General features: G+C 36.7%; 1 protein-coding gene across 1 annotated transcript in view; it reads right to left on the bottom strand.

Annotated features, from left to right (window-relative positions):
• Positions 1-969: 969 nt before the first annotated feature.
• Positions 970-25,646, bottom strand: part of mahj (LisH and WD40 domain-containing protein mahjong) — a 38,814-nt gene continuing 14,137 nt past the window's right edge. Inside the window, exons 16-35 of the mRNA XM_076132921.1 lie at positions 24,925-25,055; positions 24,635-24,726; positions 23,989-24,111; positions 22,929-23,082; positions 22,170-22,315; positions 17,093-17,287; positions 16,490-16,614; positions 15,634-15,843; positions 14,401-14,626; positions 13,613-13,732; positions 12,445-12,536; positions 11,484-11,683; positions 10,720-10,817; positions 10,005-10,082; positions 9,007-9,127; positions 8,380-8,537; positions 6,769-6,850; positions 5,145-5,272; positions 3,113-3,172; positions 970-1,073 (exon numbers count right to left, since the gene is read on the bottom strand). Coding sequence (XP_075989036.1) covers positions 993-1,073; positions 3,113-3,172; positions 5,145-5,272; positions 6,769-6,850; positions 8,380-8,537; positions 9,007-9,127; positions 10,005-10,082; positions 10,720-10,817; positions 11,484-11,683; positions 12,445-12,536; positions 13,613-13,732; positions 14,401-14,626; positions 15,634-15,843; positions 16,490-16,614; positions 17,093-17,287; positions 22,170-22,315; positions 22,929-23,082; positions 23,989-24,111; positions 24,635-24,726; positions 24,925-25,055 — 2,620 coding nt within the window. The 3' untranslated portion in view covers positions 970-992. The remainder of the gene's footprint in view (positions 1,074-3,112; positions 3,173-5,144; positions 5,273-6,768; positions 6,851-8,379; positions 8,538-9,006; positions 9,128-10,004; positions 10,083-10,719; positions 10,818-11,483; positions 11,684-12,444; positions 12,537-13,612; positions 13,733-14,400; positions 14,627-15,633; positions 15,844-16,489; positions 16,615-17,092; positions 17,288-22,169; positions 22,316-22,928; positions 23,083-23,988; positions 24,112-24,634; positions 24,727-24,924; positions 25,056-25,646) is intronic.

The raw sequence follows: 25,646 nt of genomic DNA, 5'->3' as shown, positions 1-25,646 counted from the left end.
GATATTTTTTTGTTTCGTATTTCGTTTAACAACATTAATTAGGATATTTTCATATTATTGATGTATTATTATTTTTCTTAAACGGTTCAATGTAGACTATAATAATTATTTATGACAATAATACCGCACATGATTATTTTTTATCGACTATATAAAATGATGTGTTAAATTAGTTTACATACAAATATTGACAAATTAATTAATCTTAATAAGGATTTATTAATTCTCTATAAAGTGTTACAATTACTATTTACATACTTTTAACATATAAAATATAATACTAAACTATGAATAATTTGCAAAACAGAAAATATTTACAGTTATATAATAAATTAAATTAATTTAAAGTAGAGAACAAAATTTCCGAACGAATCTTAATTTTTCTTTTCTGGCTCATGTTAAATTAAATGTCAATTTCAGATACCTACTGGTTTTTCGAGATTTTCTGCCGGATTTCTTCTGGCTTTCTCACGAGTAGCTCAGTAGCAATGTATGGTATTAGATAGGATGACGATTTTATCGAATGTACAAAATCGAGCTTCTGCCAAATTCAAATACGGCTCAACCAGTTAGACTTGTTTTGGTAAAATTGTATTAAAGACTCGGGAAAGATTTTTACGGAGAGAAATAAGAGAAAGTGAGGAGATCCGCGGTTCAGCTAGTTATACTCAAATTAAGATTGCCTTGAATAAGGAGTTTGACGTTGTAGATTTCAGTGCCTCTGAGCACGTAAGCCGTCGATCCTGCAGCTCTCGCTGGTCGTGTCGGTTATTCGTCCTACCGGACTACGACAGTGAAGGAATAGAGTGAACATACTTGGACACTATAAACCAATCCATATACAGTTGGCCTAGAGATCATATTGTTAATAAGCTTTACAACTCATAGCTGTAGTCGAGGCGGGCTTATAGGTAGTGGTAGTCACTAGTATCTTCTTAAACAGGGAGGTTTTAAAAGAAAATTGGTATAAACTGATCAACACATTTATTGTATTAGTCAATATCGAACTCGATGATATCTCCTAGTTCGATGTCTCCTTCGCCGTCACTGTCACTGCTCTGAGCACCGCCCGCCTGGAATCAAACACTACATTAGCATCACGACACAGCAAACATTTTTATTCACCTTAATGCCTAAAAAATCAAATATCTTCCAAAAGTACACCATTTTTAAGACATTTAGACATTCTACACATGCCTGATATTATGTCTGAAATGCCTTAAACATCGCATACAGCTACATCAAAAAGTATACCATTTTTAAGGCATAATGTTGATTCTTTAAATGCCTGTTTCTTTCAATACTGTAGCATTTTACAAAATCTGGCTATAAGGCCGGAGCCACACTCACTCACTGTGTAGTAGCTCTAATAGGCCATCATTTTGCAAGGTGCTACAGCATTGAATCAATCAGACAAATTGTAATTAAAGGGAAATCACAGATAAAAATAAAATAAAAAACTTTATCTTAATATTTTCAAAGAAATTGACACATAGGATTAGTATTTTTCATAATTTCTATTGTCAATGAAAATATTTAAAACAATAAACTACTTTTGTATTAATTGAAATAAATATGTTAGTACCCCACCACAGAGTATTAAAACTCCTTGAAAAAGCATTAACAACCACTTCCAAAGCATCGGTTAACTTATAAATATTGACACATTGTATCACACATTTACATTAGATTTACTTGATAAACATTTGGGGATAATTTGATTATAGAAATAAGCATGCAATACAAACACATACATGCGAACGGTTATTTGCCAGCAACCCACCAAAACGATTAAAAAGGGCACATATCATGGAGCTGGACAGAAAGTATACTTCCAGCTAATTCCAGCACTTGAGTCAAGGACTTAATATAAAAGGAGAAGTGCACTCGCTGGATTGCACTCTTGCAAGTCGAGAATATTGAACCAATCCGCTTATAGTTCATCACTGATTGCGGATATGCTGACAAAAAAAAAATACATGCGAACGAATTCACTAAAAAGACTGGCTGGACACAGTAACCAATAACATTGAATATAGAGCGAAAAAAGGAGAAGTTTTTATGAATATTTATTGGTTTTTTTGTCACAATTGTTAATATCCCTTTTAGTAGTCTTAATAATTTTATTAGTTGTTAGTAATTTTTAATGATAAGCAACACACAAACGACTTTCTAGTTATGTACAACGCATTTCATAATAGTATGCACGAACTGGGTTAGTATCGTGGACTCTAGGCCCTTCAATTCGGAAGGAAATCTTTGCCCAGCAGTAGGACAGTAATGGGTTACTAAAGCATAGCGACTACTAATACAATCTAAATATATATAACACAAAGGTGACTGACTGACTAACCCCGGTTTCTGAAGTAGCTTTTTTTATATGAGTTTAAACACTATTGAATAGAAATACTAGAGAACCCGGGGGATAGTGATCTATCAACGCACAGCCTGAACCAATGCATGGATCGAGCTGAAATTTGACATGCAGGTAGATGTTATGACGCAGACACCTGCTAAGAAAGGATTTTGACCAATTCTACCCCCAAGAGGATAAAATAGGGTTTGTATGTAACTTTGTCAATTTTAAACCGATCGGGCCGAGACTTTTCATGCACAAAGTTATAATGACGTAAACAGTACTTAAGAAAGGATTTTGATCAATTCTACTTCCAAGGGGATAAAATAGTGGAAGAAGGTTTGTATGGAAATTTTGCCCTAAGTAAGAAATCATGCATTAACTTAAATACATATAATATTGCTGCTTAATGTAATGTAAGTTCTTTGTTATTTTTTCTACATGTGTTTTTAGTTATATTTAGTTCGAGACAGTCAAGACAAAAAATGGTTTTGTAGGCATATGTGTAAATGTATGTACCAACTGAATAATAAATAAATGATGATGATTATTTTATTATTATTGCTGCCTTACTTTAATTTTATTTATATTTAATTTCTTATTTTTTTTTCGTTTGTACATATAAAATTATTATTTAATGTATTAATTTAATGTTTAGTTTCAATTATTATTATAAATAAATAAATAATAATCATAGCAAGTTATTCTAACTACAGACATGTTATTTGCGAGTCATGCGACAAGTGATGTACTCACGTCGGTCGCTACCTCTCTGTCGGAGCCGCTGTCTGCCGCGCGCCGCCCCCGAGCAGCACGCTTTATTGAACCAGCCAATGTAGATGATATTGTTTATTTTATAATATTTAGTAGTATATTAATAGATGAAAAGCAGTGATAGCTTAGTGGTTTAAGTTGGTAACTTACACGCAAGTGGTTGCAGATTCGAACCACATTAATGACTTTTCCAAGTTATGTGTGTATTATAAATATTAGGTCGGGATTTTTTTTTTTGCATTATAGTATGTATGAACTTGTAATAAAATCTCTTTGGTTTCAAGAATTACAAATGAGTACACGGTTCATTAGGTTTCTTTCAGTGAGCTCGTGGGGTAACCAAATATCGAGCTTTTTTGTGTAGAGAAAAGATTTTATTACAAGTTCATACATACTATAATGCGAAGACTTTTTCCCCGACCTAATAAATTATCACTTGCTCTAACGGTGAAGGAAAACATTGTTTTTGCTCTATGCCCCAGAAACCGGTCATAAGACCCATGTGCATTATATGGAAAATTTTGTTATTTTGAATGTTACTAATACAAGCTATTTAGTATGTGTTAAAATATTTCTTCTCTACCGTTTTTACTATCCCCCGGTTTCTGAGGCACATTTATCGGTAGTTTATCTAATCAATAGCGGTTTTTTCTACGAGTTTAAACGCTATTGAATAGATAAACTACCGTTAAATGTACCTCGGAAACCGGGGGAGTGTTAACTATGCTAAAGCCGAGCATTACCGAATACTGCCGAGTGATGCCGAAGCCATATCATGCATGTATTAATAAAATAGCGTGATTTGATGTCATGCTCGCGATTTTCAAGACGTTTTTTATTCGCTTAATATCGCTCTAGGGTCTCTACTAGTTACGAAAATTGTCGAAGATTCCCGAAGGGCAAAATAAGTAATTTTTTTCTAAGACATTCATATAGAATCCGAATATATTCGATTGACAAGTATATCATGTCATGCTGAAGTTAGAACATTGTTCCCGATCATGATAAAATTGTGTGTTACTGACATTTTAATAGTTCTTGTCTGCTAAGTTTGACGCATCATGCAAAGTTTTTTAGTTTCACGCACACAAACAAAACATAAGCGGTAATTAGTTACCAAACACCCAAATTATGACATTCCCAAGCGAAACAATTACGCCCTTTACCAAACATTACCAAGCGATACGAATATTTAACTTTGTTATAGTATAACAGGCATTTGGTAAGACGCGACTTTTAAACCACGGTTATAGATAGAAAGAGAATACCGTGACGTCTGAAATGACTTGTTATTCATGCACATGTTTGAGGCCATATTCCCGAAAATATAACGTGATGTCACCCGAACTAACGCGTCACACTGATTGTCATGCACTTCACAAAATGCTTTACCCGCATCACATCCAAGCATGACGCGTCATGCACACATAACCATCTATGAAATCTACACAATACAATTTTTTCAGTGATCACTTATCACATCTGTGTTACACCCAAGCATGACGCGTCATGCACACTACTTACACTACCATTGGAAACGATCACTGTCATCACATCACAATTACTGTTACATCCAAGCATGACGCGTCACGCACACATAACCATCTATCAAATCTACACAAAACTATTTTTTCAGTGATCACTTATCACATCTGTGTTACATCCAAGCATGACGCGTCATGCACACTACTTACACTATCATATACAGTGATTGTCATACACTTCTCACAATGCTTTACCCGCATCAAATTCAAGCATGACGCGTCATGCACACATAACCATCAGTGAAATCTACACAACACTATAATTTTCAGTGTTGACCAACATCACATGACAACTGTGTTACATCCAAGCATGACGCATCATGCACACTACTTCCACTACCATTGTCAGCGTGATCACTGTCACGCTCTTCATAAAATGCTTTACCCGCATCAAATCCTAGCATGACGCGTCATGCACACACACACACAAATTGTACATTAATTAGTAGTGTTAGTAACCATATACCCACATTGTCATCGTCCTGAGCATCACTCACCCTGCGGCGCGGCCTCCTCTCCTCGTTCTCGTCGGGGCTGGAGTCGCCCGAGTCGGCCTCGGCCAGGCCCATCACTGCGTTACGCAATATAGATGATGCCACTGTATTTGTAATACAATATCAATACGCATACGCCACTTTTGTATACATGGATTTGTATTTATGTATCTGTATTTATGCATTTGTATAAATATAGTTGTATACTAGTATGTATGCATTTGTATTTATGTATTTTTGAATTTGTGTATTTGTATTTTATGTATGTAGTTGTATTTATGTTTCTGTATTTGTGTATACATACAATATGTTTACGTATTTATATTCATGTATTAGAATGCATTTGTATCCATGTATTTGTATTTGTTTTGTGTGTATTTGTATATTCAACTTTCGCGTTGCATTATATTTAAATAAAAAAATTAACTACAGAAACTATAAAACGAACTTAAAAAAAAAATTATGAAGTGGCGTGTGGGTATTGAAATATGCTTTGAAATCATCAAAAGAGCACACGATTAGAAAAAACACAACCTTAAACTTTAATGTTAAATGCATCTTATGTCCAGTTTCACGACTACCGTCAACTGTGGCATCTTTAATTTGTCATGTTAATTTGCCAACTGAAAAATATACAATTATTTTCATTGCTATTTCGTACCTTACGGTCATTTATACATTTTTTATATAATATTTTTTAATCTTATAATTTTTGCTATTTATTTAAATTTTTCTCTCGGCAAGAACCATTCTCGTATTTCAATATTATAAAAAAGGAATTATAGAAATCGGTTCAGCTGTTCTCGAGATTTGCGCTTAGCAACAAATATAGCGATTTATTTTTATATTATTATTTATAGGTGTACCTATTATTTAACATAAGTCATATTCTAGTATCTTACAGGATTTTATTATTTATAGGTAATGTTAACATGACTTAGTAAAGATGCCACAGTTGACGATACTATTAAGAAGTAATGAAACTGACTTAAGCAAAAGTTTTAAATAAATTTTTAAAGCCACACTTGGTCAGCGTGGTGGACTTAAGGCTTTTTCACTATACAGAAAGACACTTAGCCCAGCAGTGGGACTGTAAAGGACTAAATATAATTTAAATTTAGTGTTACTATATTTGTATTCCCACTGTAAAGGTAATTCAAATATTAAAAGCAAAATATATACAAATCAGTTTTAAATTTTCACTGCGAAATTTACAACACCACTCGGAAAGAAATCAAAAAGATATTTGGACTTGAAGATCATAGCATATTATACCAGCAGACAAAGACACTGCTGTCTCCTAATCTCTTTGGCTTCAAGAATCACAAATGAGTGCACGGTTCATAAGGTTTCTTTCAGTGTGCTCGTGAGGTACCCAAATATCGAGTTTTTTTTGTGTAGAGAAAAGATTTTATTACAAGTTCTTACATACTATAATGCGAAAAGACTTTTCCCCCGACCTAATATAAAGCATGTATTAGTCTACTAAAAGTCGAGAAGCCACGTTATTTCGAGAGATAATGTCGGTATAATGTGCTATAATCTTTATAAAGTACATGCAACATATTATATAAAAGATAGTATATTGTTGAACACTTACAATCATCATCATTGTCGGATCCTGAATCAGAGCCGTCGTCGTTGTCCGTGTTGCCTGCGAGGTCGTCCTCCTCGTCCTCCTCCTGTTACATACATACAAACATTATAATAGAACATACATACGTCATGCAGATATTATAATAATACAACCTAAATGAACCTTTTTTAAACACCTACATAATTATCTCTGCATCACCCCAAGGTAGACTGGCAGAGAATGCCCCTGGCATTAACTCCGCTATTATACAGCTCTGTATATAAAGTTGAAATACATACATACATACATTTATTAGTTCGTGTGGTAGATTGTGAAAAACTATCATACACGTATTTTCTTTCTACACATAATCAAATATTTACGGCGATACATTGAGTTGAAAAGTTGCATGACGCCACGGTATAGTAGAAAATGTACGAAAACGTGACGTCATTAGCCAACAATCCTACACTACGAATAGTTCTTGTGTCGCTGGGAATTTTACAATCATACAAACAACGGACACGAAGTACAACCAAACCTGAAATAATTATTTGTGGATCGCTCAAATAGTTGCGCCGTGCAGGAATACCACGACTTCCCGACGCAATGGTAGTGGCGTGGCGACCAATTTAACCACTGAGTCACGGAGGCCGCTTTTGATGAAAAAACGTGTATATTTTTCATTTGACTGACAGGCTAATTAAAATTTCTGTGTCGTTACCATAAAAACATCCAATTTATTTTTTTCAATTCAACGTAATTTTACGTATAGTTTTATCAACAACATATCATACCCTCAGGGAAATAAAGGCATAAGTGAGATTCACTCATTTTACAAGAGTATAAAAGCCTATTAAACTAGGTTTTTGTTCTAATTTTTTCTGATATTTACACAAAAAAAAAATTGGCATAAAACATCATTTTGAATTGAAATTTTACCTTAGAAATTGACCATAAGAGACACTTATGATCAATTTGAGCATTAAAAATGTACCATATAGTTTACCTACCATAGTACAATAGTCAATGTGAACAAACAATTTTGCATTACATTAAAAAAATGACCATACAATATACATATGGTCAAATTTTTAAATGTACTATTAAAAACTGAAATAAAAAATTATACTTACGCCATTGTTTCACTGGGGTGCGATATTATAAATACGAAATGTCGTTAGTATGGATGTTTGTTTATCTTTATATAGATAACAATTTATAACTTAATAACCTGAATTAATATTTTTTATAATTCTACCGCGAGTCAAGTGGAAAAGTAGTATAATCTTAAATCTGCTGTAACTTATTTGTAAGATTGCAAAAAACCCACTTTTCCGTTTGACGTGTTAATAAACAAAAAAACGGACCTACATTTTTCAAAACACAATTTCAACCATACAACAATACAATCTATTTTTTATAAAACTCAAAGGTGACTGACTGACATACTCGTAGTCTCGGATCTATCAAAACACAGCCCAAACCACTGGACGGATCGGGCTGAAATTTGGCATGCAGATATATGTTACGACGTAGGCATTTCCTAAGAAAGGATTTTGATAAATTCCACCCCTAAAGGAGTAAAATAGGGGTGACAGTTTGTATAAATTTTCTTAAAATTTCGCTACATACCGCGTCATCGTCATGGTCGCGCCGCCTGCCGACGTCGTAGACCTTGACGCAGGACTCCTGCATCTGCTCGAAGTCGCCCATGTTCTCCACCAGCGCTATCTGAGTGCCGTACCGAGACACATTCAACGCGTATATGTTGCGTTTCACGTCTATTGTCGCTGGAAAACAGGAAAACAAAAACATTTTTATTACATATTATAAAAAATACCGGCCAAGTGCGATTAGGACTCGCGCACGAAGGGTCTACCAAATGGATTTTTATGCGGTTTTCACTACACATCGAGTTATTATCAAGAAATATTTTAGTGGATATATTACGGTTAACCCGCAAGTCAGCGAAACTCAGAGGTTGTTGCTAGTACAATAAAAGGATTTAGAGAAAAAATTATAAGGTCGGGGAAAAAGTCTTTTCGTATTATCGTATGTATGAACTTGCAATGAAATCTTTTCGAGCTCGATATTTGGGTACCTCACGAGCTCACTGAAAGAAACCTAATGAACCGTGTACTCATTTGTGATTCTTGAAGCCAAAGAGATTTTATTACAAGTTCATACATACTATAATGCGAAAAGACTTTCTCCGACCTAATATTACGGTTAACCCTAATTGTAATGTAGTACTCTCACCTATACTAGAATAATCGTAAGGGTCTAATGTCTTGAAGCTGGTGTCGAACTGGTTGCGCTCCTCCGAGTCCTGGTCCGAGCACACCGCGTACAACGCCGTGCACGACGGGTTGAACACCACCTGAGAAACACACACAAAAAGGTTTATTACTTTGTGCATAAAGTAGACATTTTTATAGACTTGCGTTCATAACTCAAAAGTGACTGACTGACATACTGCCGTCCCCTAACTATAATGCCGTTATCTACAAAAACAACGTTTCGAGATATTCGATAAAAAGGCGCGAGAAAATAAATATGCATTGCTAACCAAATAACTGATAAACATACTTATATACTTCTGAATACATACTTATATAGATACATTGACAACCAGGCTCAGAACAGATACTCGTGCTCATTACACAAATATTTGTCCCGAGTGGGATTTGAACCCAGCACACGCGGCGCTACGGTTGTTGCGGCGAGGTGACCGCTTAAACCACTGCGCCAAATGTGCAGTTAACACAAAAATATATCACTTTGTACAGTTTTTATACAGTTGTGTAATTGTAAAATTGACCCACTACTGGGTAAGTCTTCTGCTATAATGAAAGAGGGGTTGTGAAGACAGAAGGGAAATGTATTTTTTTAAATGATTGACATTTTTTAAAATCTGGTTGACATGAAAACTGAAAACTTGTACAAACATACTAACAACAGGCACAAATTACAACAAAACACACATTTTTTTTGCGTTAAGGAATCGATCACACGATTCTTGATATAATTATAATGATGAACCGTTTTTTAAATCAAAGTAAGTACACTTATTTAGTTAAAAATATATAAGTACTCCGTATTTAAACACACTAACAGATTCAAGATTGTACGAATGTTTTTTTTAGTGACATCATCATTGGCCTGTGTACATCTATTGCAGATGATTCAGGTGGCGTCAGACAGAATAATGAACAAATATGCGTATCATTATAAAGGTTATGTTAAAACGTACTCACCTCTGATTTATCTAAAGTAGGCACTGTTCTAAGCAGGTGGAATGTTCTCAGGTCCCACACTTCCGTGTTAGATATTACCTGAAAATTATACATATTTAAATACCAGTTTATATATCCTGTTAATATTATAAACGAAGGATGTTGAGGTTCCGTATCAAAAAGGTAAAAACGGAACCCTATTACTAAGCCTCCGCTGTCTGTGTCAGACTGTATCTAATAAACCGTAATAGCTAGAAAGCTGAAATTTTCACCAATTATGTATTTCCGTTGCTGCTATAACAACAAATACTAAAAATAAAAAATAAATATTAAGGGGGGTCCCCATACAATATACACTTTTAATGTTACTCTATTGCAAATGTGAAGTGAGTGGATTTAATAAAATTTGATACACAGCTAGTTTATAACCTAGATCTTATGTGTTAATAAGATTTTTCCACGGGAAATCTATTCACTTTTTTTCCACATTCATTAGTAATCAAGTTTTTTACATCAGAAATTTGATAATGAATAAATGATTTGAACTCAAGACTGCGCGGCAGTCAAGAGTCAGGAAAAAAATTATTGTATGATACATTTGTATTTGTCGGCCCTACCAACAACTGCTCCAAACTGGCGGTAAATTCACTCTCCGTATCATTGACTAATTTATAAGTGTCAGCATTTGACCTGAATGAATAAATGATTTGATTTTGTATGTATGTATGTTTCTTACCTCTAATCCATTAGGATGGAACACTCCACTATGCGTTTGGTTTAATTTATCAAATTTATGTATTTCTTTCCCCGTGTTCACGTCCCATAACACACCGTCTGAAAAACAAAATATGGTGATTAAGACTTCGGACTTAAGATCGAGAGGGCTAAGGTTCAAATACCTTTTTTATTGGATGTGGTCATTAATTCTTAAACTAGTCGTTAACTTCCGAATAAATCATAACTAAGTAACAGAAATGTAAGAGCCAAATTCTCAGTCATGGTTAAGTGCTGTATAACCTATCCGGTAAAAAAAATTAATACAGTTTCACATGGTATTTTAACCGAGTATTTCAGTGCTTCAAAGGTCATGTAAAAAGTCGGTCCCGGTTATTGTCTACTAAGATAACAGTCGTTAAGCCATGTCTAAGACCTTCGGTTGGCTTAAACAATTTTGACACTAGGTTGACCAGTGACCACTAACCATACAACAAGTAGACCCCTTTGTTTATAAAAGGCGTGAAATAATCTTTTATTATTTACTTCCAGCCACAATAGACTCCAAATATTCAGAATAATAAAATTGAATGTTTTATTTAATTTTTTTTGTTGGCTATTACTGCTGCTGCATAACTGGTTAATTGAATTGTTCAGTGTATTATAGTTTTGGTCATAGTGCAAAAATCTAAAACATGTTGTAAATTAATATGCATTTCCTGATATAAGTGAACTGTAATCGTTCTTTTTTGAGAAATAAATATCCAGAAATGTTGTATAACTCACCCGACAATATCAGTTCATCAGTAGGATTGAACACGGCCCTGTTCTTGGCGTACTGGTTGCTGATGGTTGGCGTGAGGGTCATGAGCTCCCGGCCGGTGCGCGTGTCGAATATCGTGGCCGTCTCGCCCTTGGTGCCGATGATGCGCTCGTCAGACATCTTGGAGAACTCCACGTACTCCTCGTTATCTAGCTGGAAACGACTGGAACAGGTTTTTGGTTAAGATGCTGTTGTATTTATTTATTTATTTTGTACAAATATGTGGTTTGTTGGGAGGTTAAAAATAACGTGTGCTCTAGTAAAAACGTGTATAAACGTTAATAAATTAGAGTGTATTTATATCGCTCTTTGGTAATATGTTTAGTGCAATTTTTGCACATTGCTAACTTTTAAAGTTTTGACATTAGTTTAAAGTTAGAGCATTTTTTCCTGAACATTTTACTATACTTAACGCATTCTCTACAAAATCGGACTTATACCCTTTTTCACTAGAAGCAAAAAATTCTGGTCTTAGTTGAGAGGTACATAAAGTAGATGCAGTCTACATTTTTTTTTGTTAAAAAAAACAACTCCCGCACCAAGAATTGCTTGTTGCGGGAACTTTTACAAACATACAAACAACGGACACAAAGTACAACCAGACCCGAAACAACTATTTGTAGATCACACAAATAATTGTTCCATGTGGGAATCGAACCCACAACCTCCAGACGCAATGGTAGCATGGCGACTTTTACCACTGCGCCACGGAATTAGTCGAGAATACAAAGTCATAAATTTAGAAATTTATTTTTTGTGGTACATGTCATTGCTAACCCCCAGTTTCTGAGTACATTTAGCGGTAGTTTATCTATTCAACAGCTTTTTTTAATAGTAATTTTGACACTATTGAATAGATAAACTACCGCTAAATGTACCTCAGAAACCGGGTGTAAGTAATATAAGTATGAGTAGATGACTTACAATAGTTCGAAATCCTTCATATTCCATAGCGCGGAGAGAGGTCGCCACGGAGTCGTCGCGGACGCTAATAGCAACATACCGTCTCTGCTTGGCTGAAATAAACACATACGTTATATCACACATGTTATATTACCAAAATCATTATTATCACCGTTATCGAAATCATCGTCACCACCAAAATCATCATTATCAAATTCATCATCACCATCACCGAAATCATCATCACCACCAAAATCATCATCATCATCATCACCAAAATCATCATCATCATCACCAAAATCATCACCCCCCAATCATCATCATCACCAAAATCATCATCATCATCATCATCCCCAAAATCATCATCACTTATCCATACTAATATTATAAATGCGAAAGTAACTCTGTCTGTCTGTCTGTCTGTCTGTCTGTCTGTCTGTCTGTCTGTCTGTCTGTCTGTCTGTCTGTCTGTCTGTCTGTCTGCTACTCAATCACGCCTAAACTACTGAACCAATTTGCATGAAATTTGGTATGGAGATAGTTTGATACCCGAGAAAGGACATAGGCTACTTTTTACCCCGGGAAAATGACGTATTTCCCGGGAAAATTCAGGTGGCGAATTAAGTCGCGAATAATCAATATTATTATTATTCAATGGCATTATAAATAAATAAAATAAATTTAACCCATTACTGTCCCACTGCTGGGCAAGGGTCTCCTCCCGTAATGAGGGAGGGATTAGGCCTTAAGTCCACCACGCTGGCCAAGTGCGGGTTGGGGACTTTGCATGCCCTCAATAAATGTATTAAACAAATTTTAGGCATGCAAGGTTTCCTCACGATGTTTTCCTTCACCGTTGGAGCATGTGATAATTATTTCTAATACACACATAACTTCGAAAAGTCATTGGTGTGTTTCATTTCAATGACATTAAATTAACAAAATTCCGTTGTCATGGCAACTGTTGTAATGGCGGATATGCCTTCGTGCGACTTCGTTATATTAGGAGATATAAATAATTTTGATATATTTTTCGTGAAAAAAAGGTATACTTTATATCATCACGCTACGACCCATAGGAGCAGAGTAACAGTAAAAAGTGTTATAAAAACGTGGAAAATTCTGACCCATTCTCTCTTATTTGATGCAAGCGAAGTTGCGCGGGTCAGCTAGTACACTATATATTTACCTGCATATGATATATGTAAGATTCGTGAACTTGATAAGAGTTTTCCTCCGCGCCGCTGAACAAATTGTATATCCTAATGTCGCCTGAAGATGTCGCCGCTAGTAACTGCTGTTGCGTTGGCTGGAAACAACAAAATTACATTAGGATTCTTTCAGTAAAAAAAATATAAGTTTTTGAATAAATTACGAGATCTTTACGCCTGACGGCACTGATTTTCAGAAAAGGTTTCTGGAGATAAATATGCTTGCATAGAATCTTTACTTAGAAATATTTTTGCCTTCAAGGCAGCGGTAGACTTAATTGAAATTGTTTATTTAACAATTTCATTTAAAAATGGTATTATAGGCTGTACTAGCCTATAATATATTCTCTAATCACGTCAAATCTAATGGTCAGAATTTGCTCAAACTTGGTAGTGCTGTAGCTGAGCTATGAGACATTATTACACTATTGAAATGTGCTAGTTTTGCCGATAATTCGTGCATGAGCACGACATAACATAAGCTATATAACTGTAGTCCACGCAGACGGAGTCGCGGCGAAGAAGTTTGTGAATTTATAAGTATTTACAATTAACTTTTCAGTTAAAAAAATATTATAGTTTTTCATCAATATACTACTTTATTTATTTTTATAATCAAAATAAAGTCTCCTTGTCACGTTCGTTTGCCTGTTTGCGATAGTCAGAAGCAATCAATCAAATCAAGTTTAAGTGAAACATTTGTTAAGGCTTTGCGTAAAAGTAGCTTTATACAGGGTCTAAATAAATCATAAAAAATAATACTTACATGAAATATAGTATGCGTGAAGTAAGAGTCATCGTCCTGCAGCCGCAGTGTCCGGACGGGCGCGAAGTTGGAGTGCGCGAGGCGCGCGTGCTGGCGCGTGGCGAAGGCGTGGCGCGTGTTGGCCGCGCCGCCCAGCTCGCGCCGCACCACGCGCGCGCACACGTTGCTGTCCGTGCGCGAGCACAGCAGCCCGCCCGACGTGCGCGGCTCCGGGCACTTGTGCGGCCTGGGAGATAAATAATATCTTAAGACTATTCTAACACGGTCAACTAATTACCAAGAGCTTGTATCGTAACTAAATTCTTATCTTATGGTTAGTGGTCAACATAGTGTCAAAGTTGTTCAAGCCGCAAATCTTAATATTCAGCTTTGTTTTACACCGGACGAACTAAAATGGCCGGTTTTACATAAAGCTTCATAGTGCACATAACTTTAAAGGGTAATAACTGAAGCAGGGTGAAGTTAGGAAGTTGAGGTCATAGACCTCCGTGCCTCACAGGTCACATAAACCCGTCGGTCCTACGCCTGACTTCTCACTGATCGTGCGTATTGTGCGCACGACACTAAATAAAGTTCTACAAAACTGACTAATTTCTTTAAAACTGGTCGCCTTAGAAGCAATTTTTTACTTATTTTTCGACTTCTACACAGCGGCATGTTGCTATATTGACAGACACAAAGTAACGCGGCGCTACTCACTCGAACAAGTTGAACTGCGGACAAGTGACGACGGGGTTCTTGCACAGCGCGTGTTGATTGTACAAGTACTCGGTGATGATGGTGTGTAGTGTCACTCGGTGCTGGCTGGGGGTCGGCTCGTTCAGCCCTACGCTCAGTTGCTATATTGACAGACACAAAGTAACGAGGCGCTACTCACTCGAACAAGTTGAACTGCGGACAAGTGACGACGGGGTTCTTGCACAGCGCGTGTTGATTGTACAAGTACTCGGTGATGATGGTGTGTAGTGTCACTCGGTGCTGGCTGGGGGTCGGCTCGTTCAGCCCTACGCTCAGTTGCTATATTGACAGACACAAAGTAAGGCGGCGCTACTCACTCGAACAAGTTGAACTGCGGACAAGTGACGACGGGGTTCTTGCACAGCGCGTGTTGATTGTACAAGTACTCGGTGATGATGGTGTGTAGTGTCACTCGGTGCTGGCTGGGGGTCGGCTCGTTCAGCCCTACGCTCAGTTGCTATATTGACAGACACAAAGTAAGGCGGCGCTACTCACTCGAACAAGTTGAACTGCGGACAAGTGACGACGGGGTTCTTGCACAGCGCGTGTTGATTGTACAAGTACTCGGTGATGATGGTGTGTAGTGTCACTCGGTGCTGGCTGGGGGTCGGCTCGTTCAGCCCTACGCTCAGTTGCTTCTGTAGGGAGCGCTTGTGCTCCGATGTGGGCGTCTGGAGGGGGGTGAGGGGAGGGTTTTGTACTTTTCTGTAACAAAACATATTAGTTAGTTATATTATTATATTAGTTTTTTTTTATCATATGGTTAGTGGTCTACTGAGAGTCAAAGCTGCTCAAGTCACCCACAAGGCCTCATATCATAGGTCCGCCCATCGATAAACTGACAGACCGAGAAACCATCAGTGAACGCAACTGGCTATAGGTGCCGTTAGTCTTAGAGATAAAATAGTACCTATTATAGATCTGCATTTTAGTACCATAGCTATTCCCCTTATAAATTACTAGCTTTTACCCGCGACTTCGTCCGCCACCTGAATTTTCCCTAGGAAATGAGTCATTTTCCCGGGGTAAAAAGTAGCCTATGTCCTTTCTCGAGTATCAAAATATCTCCATACCAAATTTCATGCAAATTGGTTCAGTAGTTTAAGCGTGATTGAGTAACAGACAGACAGAGTTACTTTTGCATTTATAATATTAGTATGGATGAAACATGAAAACAAAAGAATGAAAAAAATATTCACGCGTCTCCAAATTCTAAGACATCTGTACCAGTAAACTCATCAATTTCTCAAATATTCAATAAAACAGAAAACTAGAGGAACGATACTATGAAGAAAAAAACGGAAAAAAATAAAGTAACAATTTTCTAACATAAAGCTCTAAAGTAACTTACCTTATTTTAATAACAGGTGGTAGTGGACTGGATTCGTCTATATGCATGTTGTGGGAAGAGTTCAGATCGACGCTGTCGCGGTGTAACGTTCCACTGCTGTTCGCGCGAGACACGGACAGACGCGGCTGTGAATGAAATACGCAATGTAATACAAATTGTATGTTGATATACATTTCTGATTTATTTGCTGGCACATTGAACTTGCTCTAACTGTGAAGGAAAACATCGTGATGCAACCTTGCATGCCTGAGAGTTCTTTAGAACAGTTCTTGAAGGTATGCAAAGTCCCCAACCCACAGTTGGTCAGCGTGGTGGACTCAAGGCCCTCATTTCTGGAGGAGGGTACTAGCAATGGGATGTTAAGATGGGATAAATATATTTAGTTCTGTAACCCGAAAATTGTTGTTCCATATTTAGAATATTTGAAAAATAAGTTTTGAGATCACCGGCTCGCCAACTCATGTCGACATTTTTCAGGCTGTGAAATCCGTTACTTCTCACCCTGGTTGGTATAGAGGGCGTGTACTCCGGCGGAGGAGGTGCGAGGGGAGGTTACTTAGCCTCCTGCCTCAGCGTATTAATAATAGTTACGAATGCACTCACCCTGGTCGGTGTAGATGGTGTATAAACCGGCGGAGGAGGCGCGGGCGGGGCCGGCGCGGCGGGGGGAGGTAACTTGGCCTCCTGCCTCAACATGTTGGCACTCTGCGTCAGTCCCCTCGCCGTCAAGTGGGCAGCGACCAGTTGTAACAGTTGCCTCTCGTTGTAGTTTATACGAGTCTGCGCTACTACGTTTGCCTGTAAGTTATTATTTAGTGAAACACTGGACATGGATGGATAACTATCTGTATGCCTTCAAACGCGTGCCTTTTACGTGACTGAGTTAATTTAATTTTGCTAATTTGTCCGCATAACCTTCTAACCTGCAAAATAGTTAAATTCTCCGTAACCTCTGCGTGTTACCAGAGGCTTTACTTAACTTATCCGTTGAAATTTTGTTTATTTCTTATCTCAATTCTATACATAAAATATCGGTCGAACTATGGTTACAAGAAAATAAGGCATGCATATCCGGTACTACCTTAACAACAAATCAGTCAAGCCTTTCTTTCAAACTATGTTGGAGTCTGCTTCCAGTCTCACTAGATGCAGCCGAATATCAGTATTTTAAATAGAGCGATTGCCCTTCGATATCCTTCGGTAAGACTGGTTGTCAGACTTTCAAGCTTCTGACTACTGTTAACTACTGTCAAAGATCTTTGAAAATGACAGCCGAGTACCGCAATTTAACGTGCCTTTCGAAACTACGAAAATATTAAAAATGTTTGTGGTCATCGACTTGATGCTAACTGTATGTATGTTTGTCACTCAATCACTTAAAAAAGCTAAACCGAATGTTTGTTTGGCACACAGATAATTCATAATAAAAGTTTACTATAATAGCAGTCATATCCGTGTTTACAACAGTTTTATTAACTAACTAAATGTTGCAACCACGGTCTTTATTAACTGCGGCGAAACGACAAGGAATCCAATGTAGAATGCAACATGCATTAATTTCCGTAGAATATTATTTTAAGATGGTCAGGATAACCTGTACTGACACGTCAAATAATTGAAAGTGAAATGCATGTTCGCATTCATTCCCGTATGATATAAACATGCAACGCGAAAGTTTAAAAGTAACAAAATGCTGTATTTATTGAACAATTGGTTATTAATATTTTTTTAAAAATTGTTACTAATGTCAACATTTTGAGGTTAACCAAACTTTTGTAAACACCGATATTTGTAACGACATTCGCAACGCAACACAATATTTTAACAGTTCACAAGAAAAATGAAAAGAAGAAATAAAGTAACACTAAAATTCCTGTTTAAAACTAACGAATGACAATCGCATTGCAACACAATATAAAAAAAAGAATAACCAAAATAAATGCCCGTGACATCTATACTAATATTATAAAGCTAAAGAGTTTGTTTGTTTGTTTGTTTGTACGCGCTAATCACAGGAACATACAGGCACGTTACCAAACTCCAGGCTACTATTTATAATAGTAAAGACCAAAAGCACTTTGCCCGCCCCGGTAATTAAACCCTAAAACCTCATGATTAGAATTTCGTATAGAAAACCATCACCAGTTATTAATTGTTATAGCCCCTTTATATGCGTCCCTATTGTATGCGTCGAATGCTTAACATGAAAAGTAAAACAATAATAATTATAAATGACAAAAGCCTGCGGTGTACACATTTTAAAGTATTTCACATTTTTTGTGGATGAATTGTGGGAAATCTTCATAGTTCTTATCACATGTAGTTTTTCGAAACAAAAAAAACTTAATAATATTTCATAGCTAAAAGAGAGGATTTTTGGAACGAAAATTACTTTTAACCAATTCTTCCACTAAAATTGCAAATACATCTTCAGCGGAATAAGGTCGTAAGTAGACACTACAACAAGACAACTTACGTCCTTACTCCACTAGCGTATTATACTTACCTCGACCGTGCGTCGTAGTGAGCGGCACCGGATGGCCATAAATCTCAACAAGGCAGGTGATAGACTACTTTGTCGAGATTATGGTCGGCCGGGACCACTCGGCCAACACCCAATGACTCCAGCGTTATGGACAAATGTGATACGGTACAGCGGTAGCAAAATAGTGACAGATTTTGGCTTTACTTGAATGAATTAAAAATAAAAATAAAAAAAATAAATTTAACCCATTAATGTCCCACTGCTGGGCAAGGGTCTCCTCCTGTAATGAGGGAGGGGTTAGGCCTTGAGTCCACCACGCTGGCCAAGTGCGGGTTGGGGACTTTGCATGAATTAAATTATAATTATTTTCTTTGTATGAGAGGAATATTATTTCATCGTCAGCCTAGCCTTTTTCCAACTGTGTTGGAGTCTGCTTCCAGTCTCACCGGTTCCAGCTGAATTCTAGTATTTTACATGGAGCGACTATCTATCTGACTTCAACAACCCAGTTACCTAGGTTATAACACGATATCCTTCGGTAAGACTGGTTGCTAGACTTTCAAACTTCTGACTACTTTTAACGACTGTCAAACATCTCTGAAAATGACAGCCACAATCTAACATGCCTTCCGAAACGCGGAGGAACTCGGTAAATATAATAATATGGTCACCCATCCAAGATCGACCTCGGCAAGCGTAGCTTAACCTGATAGATCGATCCGTGCGGCTGTTGTTACTTAGCCACGAGGTCCTAGTATAAAGAATTTATACCAACAAAATGTATGTCACTATTTTCTTAACGCGAATAAATAATTAATTTATTTATTAATTTAGGGTTATGTATTAATAAAATAAGTGAAAGCTAGACAAATCACAATATTGAAAAAGCATCAGTTAGTTATTATTAAGAATAATCAATATCAATATTACTATGTTAGGGTCATTTCAAACGTGCCCACTACGTCATGTCATTATATCGGAGTCTCTCGCTCACTACACATTGTCACATTACTATGATTCTTTTGATTATGACGTAGTGAGCACTTTTGGAATGGCCCATTAGAGTCGTTAGAGACTGTTTTGATTTCATAATATTATTATGACAAGTAACCAATGAAAATGTACCCTATTATGAAGACTCCATTGTCCGTCTGTCTGTCACCCGGCTGTATCTCATGCACCGTCTAGCTATTAGTCTAGTTAGTTGAAATGACTATGCTTTCTTTGTTTTTAAAAAACAATTTGATTTTCCAAAGAACAATGGCAAAAAAATCACTTATATTTTTTGAGCGTCTTCGAATCTCAATATTACTAATGTACTTTATTAATTATCGTATGAATTTCAGTAATATCATTTTTACTTCTGATGGCGACATTTAATAGATTAAACAAAAAGTTATAAATTGACTATATAATTAATCTAAAAATGATTCTCCATTTCCTTTAGATAAAAAAAAGTTGCCATTCGGTACTTTGTTGTTTAATAAGTAGATTTATGTTGTCTTTGTCTATTTAATTGTTTAAATAACTGAATAGTCTTCAACGTGAAATATATTGTTATGACAAGTTATTAAAAACAGTGACTAATAAACTAAAAACTTCTCATTTATTTTGCTCATACAAAGATATATTTACAGTCAACAGAGATATTTTAGTAGTATTATCTTTTTAAAGTATGGCAACTATATTCTCAACTTTCGGTTCGATTTGATTGTTTGTCGTTGACGTTTGGTGATATTCGGCATTGACGTGTTGTTGTGTTTAGCGATTACTATTACTTTTTCGCGTATATTAGTCTATTATTACTTTTTCGTACCTATTTTCAAACAACTCTGACTTACTGAGGATTTCTGCTCTATTTGTCAACCCTGCATCTCTAACGGATTTCGATTTGGATTCCATCTACATGACTTCTACTGATTCATCATGGACGTTTCTCTTGCTTTTTGGATTTTGTGAACTAGTTTAATACTTCTTCAAGTATGGGAAGTCGTGTCAGACTGACTCGAATTTTGAATTGTAACATAGAATAGCTTCCGCTGATACCCTGCTTTGGAACAAATTACAAGAGTTGCCACATTGCTGACTAGCTGGGTTTATCCAATAACATATCTCACGAAAGTAGGTAGTCCGGTGGATTGGCATACAATAGGCTGCTGTGCTGACTTTAGTCTGGTACTTAGGATAGCCCAGGCATCAAGATAATATTATAGTACCAGCTGAATTTTAAAATGACATTATACCTAATCAGAGATGTGTATGAAAGAAATAAATAATGTATAACCTTTTAATTTTTTATTTACCTTTGTTATTGCAACCAAGCTGATTTATACTATCTGATAACTTAAGTACCCCATAGAACAGTTTGTTTTATAATATAACTATCTAGTAGTAGGAACAATGACTCAATTAAAATCTGCCTGAGTGAAGTTGGCTACAAATGGTTTAACAGCAGCTATCAGCTCTTTATTAACGCAAAGAATTGGAAATGTAGATAAGACCCAGAGGTTACCATACGGAAACCTCTGGGTACATATTGGTTTTGGGGCTATACCTGCTCGAAAGGTTGAGGCAGTCAACTTCACTACGATGACGATAGTAATATACTACAATAGATGATTGGCGATACGTCAATGTTCGCCTTCGCCTGCCCCGTCGTAGAATAACAGGGGTGATATTATGAATAAATTAACATTCAAACAATATTTGACAAAAATATTAACATTTTAATGAAGTCATGATGACATAACCTATAAAAATATAAACTCAAATTACTTAAAATCTCCGGCGCGCCTAATGGAAATATTTATATATTTAGAGTCGGGAATTAATGCTGCATATTATAACATTTGTTTTATTTGAAGACGCAACATTTTAAAATTAGTGATTATGATGTATGAGATTTTGCCATTGTTCTTTCCTTCACCAATCTAAAACTAATCATACAGGAGTTTTTAAGTGCTACTTAAAGGAATTAAAGTATACGTGTGTCTGCACTAGACAAGCGAGGTCCAAGGCTATGGTAGTCTTAAGTAGTTCAACTACATTGGTCATAATACTAAATTGCTAACTGGGCCTGAATGAAAGGCTATGGGAATTTTAAAGGTATTCATTTGTCTAGTACCCAATTCAGTATTATTTGTACAAATCGCGATGGTAACTTTAATATATAATATACAATAGTTGTGTACTTACTCGATGTATATTAGCGAGCGATGTTTCGAACTCGGCGCCATTGTGCTTGCTTTTACCGGAGACTCGCTCGAGCAGTTCTAGCGCGTACTTCTGAAACATCACGTGTTCTTGCCGCTTCTCTTGTAGGATCGGGTCGCGCATTAGTACTGTGGAGTAAAAAGACATTTTTATTCTTGCCCAGCAGTGGGACACGAAGAGCTCGAGAAATATTTTTTTTTGGGTGACATTTTATAGTTTGGTTAAATAAAGTTTATTTAAATGAGTGTGTGATGAAAACACCACAAGTTCGTGGCATTATTAATGACGGTGGAAATAAAAAAAAAAACGAAATGCTTAGATATAAAAAAAATCGTATAGAAAGTTTTTATATAGAGATTCGTTGACGACAATAAGGTTTGCTACACACATAGTCGGTTCGGCAATATTTATCAAACAAAACCGACTCGACTCACTTGTTCGGCTTGTGCCGATCGGGTACATTTACACATAATCGGCTTTGCCGTCCGGCTAGGCCGATTAATGACGAAACTAATAAGTATGTAGCAAGCATTACGTTTCGTTAAGATTGCGTTTGTTGCATTGCAGCTTCACATCTCGCTCTCTCGTCGCGATCGTGGTCTAGCCGCAATTGTTTAACCGCCACGGTCGGCTATACTCTGCTCACTACGCTTTCATCGGCAAATATCGACAAAATTATAACACTTTCTAATTTGTGGAGTATAGCCGACCGTGGCGGTCAAATGGTTAATGATGTAGTACCTTGTATCTGCGAGGTGGTGAAGAGCGGCAGCTTGGAGATGATCTGTCGCACGGTGGCGCAGCGCGCCAGCCCCGCCAGCGCGCGGCACGCCAGCCCGCGCAGCCGGTCCGCGTCCGTGATGGGAGACTTCACCATCATCAGCGACAGCAGCACCTGGGGACAAATAATACTATACTAACCCATAAGGTCGATAACACCCAAAATTATGCACTCATTTGCTTTTTTTTAACCCATTACTGTGCCACTGCTGGGCAATGGTCACCTCCCAAACTAGGAAATGGTCAGGCCTCTTTTACATATTATGAAAAAATTTACATATATAAAAATTATGACATATGGCATATATGGGCCATTTGATAAAGACTATTAGTATCCCCTTGTGGATTTTTACGACAGCTCAATGCTGTCCCACTGCTGTCGAATTATGAGATCATTCAGTCAGTAATGGTCTGTGTATCCCTTAAAGAGCTTTTTTAAGTTATTCCTTTGCATCATAAATAGTTTAAAATTTCTTCACATTTGGACTACTATTATATTTATGTGGTCATTTTAGCATATCTATACTAATATTATAAAGCTGAAGAGTTTGTTTGTTTGTTTGTTTGTTTGTTTGTTTGAACGCGCTAATCTCAGGATCTACTGGGCCGATTTGAAAAATTCTTTCAGTGTTAGATAGCCCATTTATTGAGGAAGGCTATAGGCTATATATCATCACGCTACGACCAATAGCGCATTCTCTCTTATGTTGCAAGCGAAGTTGCGCGGGTCAGCTAGTAATTTATAATTTGGCATTAAAAACGATTCGACAAAATTTAAGATAGTCTGTGTCTAGTCTATAGTACAGTGGTTCCCAACCAGTGGTCCGTGGAAGTCAAAATATGGACCGCGAGTGATTTGAAAATGCAAAATTTTCAGGATATTTATTACACTTTATTTTTAATATACTTACATAGTGGTCCCTGCTAACAAGAATAATATAAAAGTGGTTCCGGACTAAGAAAAGGTTGAGAACCCCTGGTCTAGTATATAGAATATGTTTTTGATGTATAAAGTACTCACCATAATTCCATTATTAGTTCTAACGCTCTCCCACACTTTCTGTATGACGTCCTCGTACGACTTCAACGCTGTTTTCTTCTTAGTGGAGCCGGTTATTGAGAACCTAGTGGTTGACGTACCCGCCTGGACGAAAATAAACAAAAATAAATTTATTTTGGACTAATACTATTACTTTACTACTGGCTTTAAGTCCATTATGCTGGCAGTATCGCCCTCCAAGGCATATAGACCAGGCTTTTTTTGAGAATTTCTTATAGAAATATGACTTACAACTGTATGAATTGATCTACGAATTAAACCAGAATCTTCTGCCATACAACTAGAGTGGAAAAATAAATAAAATTTAACCCTCTACTGCCTCTGTTTTCCCTAAATAGGGGCCTTGAATCCACCACGTGGTTAGGTAAGAACTATTTTAAAGAAATGACGAATGCTAATTTTTACCACGACATTTTCTTTCACCGTTAGAACAAATGATCATTATTTTTAATACACATATAACTTTGAAAAGTCATTGGTGTGTTGCTTTGTGTTTCGAACCCGCTGGCATGGGAGGTGTATGCTTAGACTACTTTGATCAAGATCTGCTCAAGAAACAGAATAATATTATTATTTATTTATAATATTAGTAATAATATATGCTTACTCTATGTACAGGTGCGCACACGCAATTAACTAAAACGTTTAAGGCAGCTTTTTGTACTTCAGGCTCCGGTACTATTTCACCGTCCGCCGCACCTACAACACAAAATATATTTAAAAAAATGTCTAGGGATAAAAGGTATATATTTTTGGTATATCTATAAAATAATTACATTTTGACCGAATCATTTCAAACTTTTGATTGATCGTTTTAGAGTTTTGACTGCAAGTTATACATATTCTGATGGTACAAAACGGTTAATTAATACTACAAATATATGTAAACTAACTCACCCAACACAATATTAACGCCAGTAGTAAGGTCGGCGTCCCTCATGTCTATCTTCTCGGTGAGCAGCAGCTGCACGCGCGGCGCCACGCAGCACACGGACACCACGTCCAGCGCCGAGCGGACCGTCTCCGACCTGTGCGGGATGCAGTAACTACGTGTTATATAAGTAGGGTCCTAGCTTCCACATTGTCGCTATACTCACTATATAACATACACTAATATGTCTATGTGTTATATCTGCGACCTGTGCGGGATGCAGTAACTACGTGTTATATAAGTAGGGTCCTAGCTTCCACATTGTTGCTATACTCACTATATAACATACACTAATATGTCTATGTGTTATATCTGCGACCTGTGCGGGATGCAGTAACTACGTGTTATATAAGTAGGGTCCTAGCTTCCACATTGTCGCTATACTCACTATATAACATACACTAATATGTCTATGTGTTATATCTGCGACCTGTGCGGGATGCAGTAACTACGTGTTATATAAGTAGGGTCCTAGCTTCCACATTGTCGCTATACTCACTATATAACATACACTAATATGTCTATGTGTTATATCTCGACCTGTGCGGGATGCAGTAACTACGTGTTATATAAGTAGGGTCCTTGCTTCCACATTGTCGCTATACTCACTATATAACATACACTAATATGTCTATGTGTTATATCTGCGACCTGTGCGGGATGCAGTAACTACGTGTTATATAAGTAG

Source organism: Anticarsia gemmatalis, chromosome 29, assembly GCF_050436995.1.
Source record: "Anticarsia gemmatalis isolate Benzon Research Colony breed Stoneville strain chromosome 29, ilAntGemm2 primary, whole genome shotgun sequence".
In the NCBI taxonomy this organism is placed as follows: domain Eukaryota; kingdom Metazoa; phylum Arthropoda; class Insecta; order Lepidoptera; family Erebidae; genus Anticarsia; species Anticarsia gemmatalis.
Note: the sequence above shows the minus strand (reverse complement) of the source record. Positions and strands in the feature narration are given on the sequence as shown.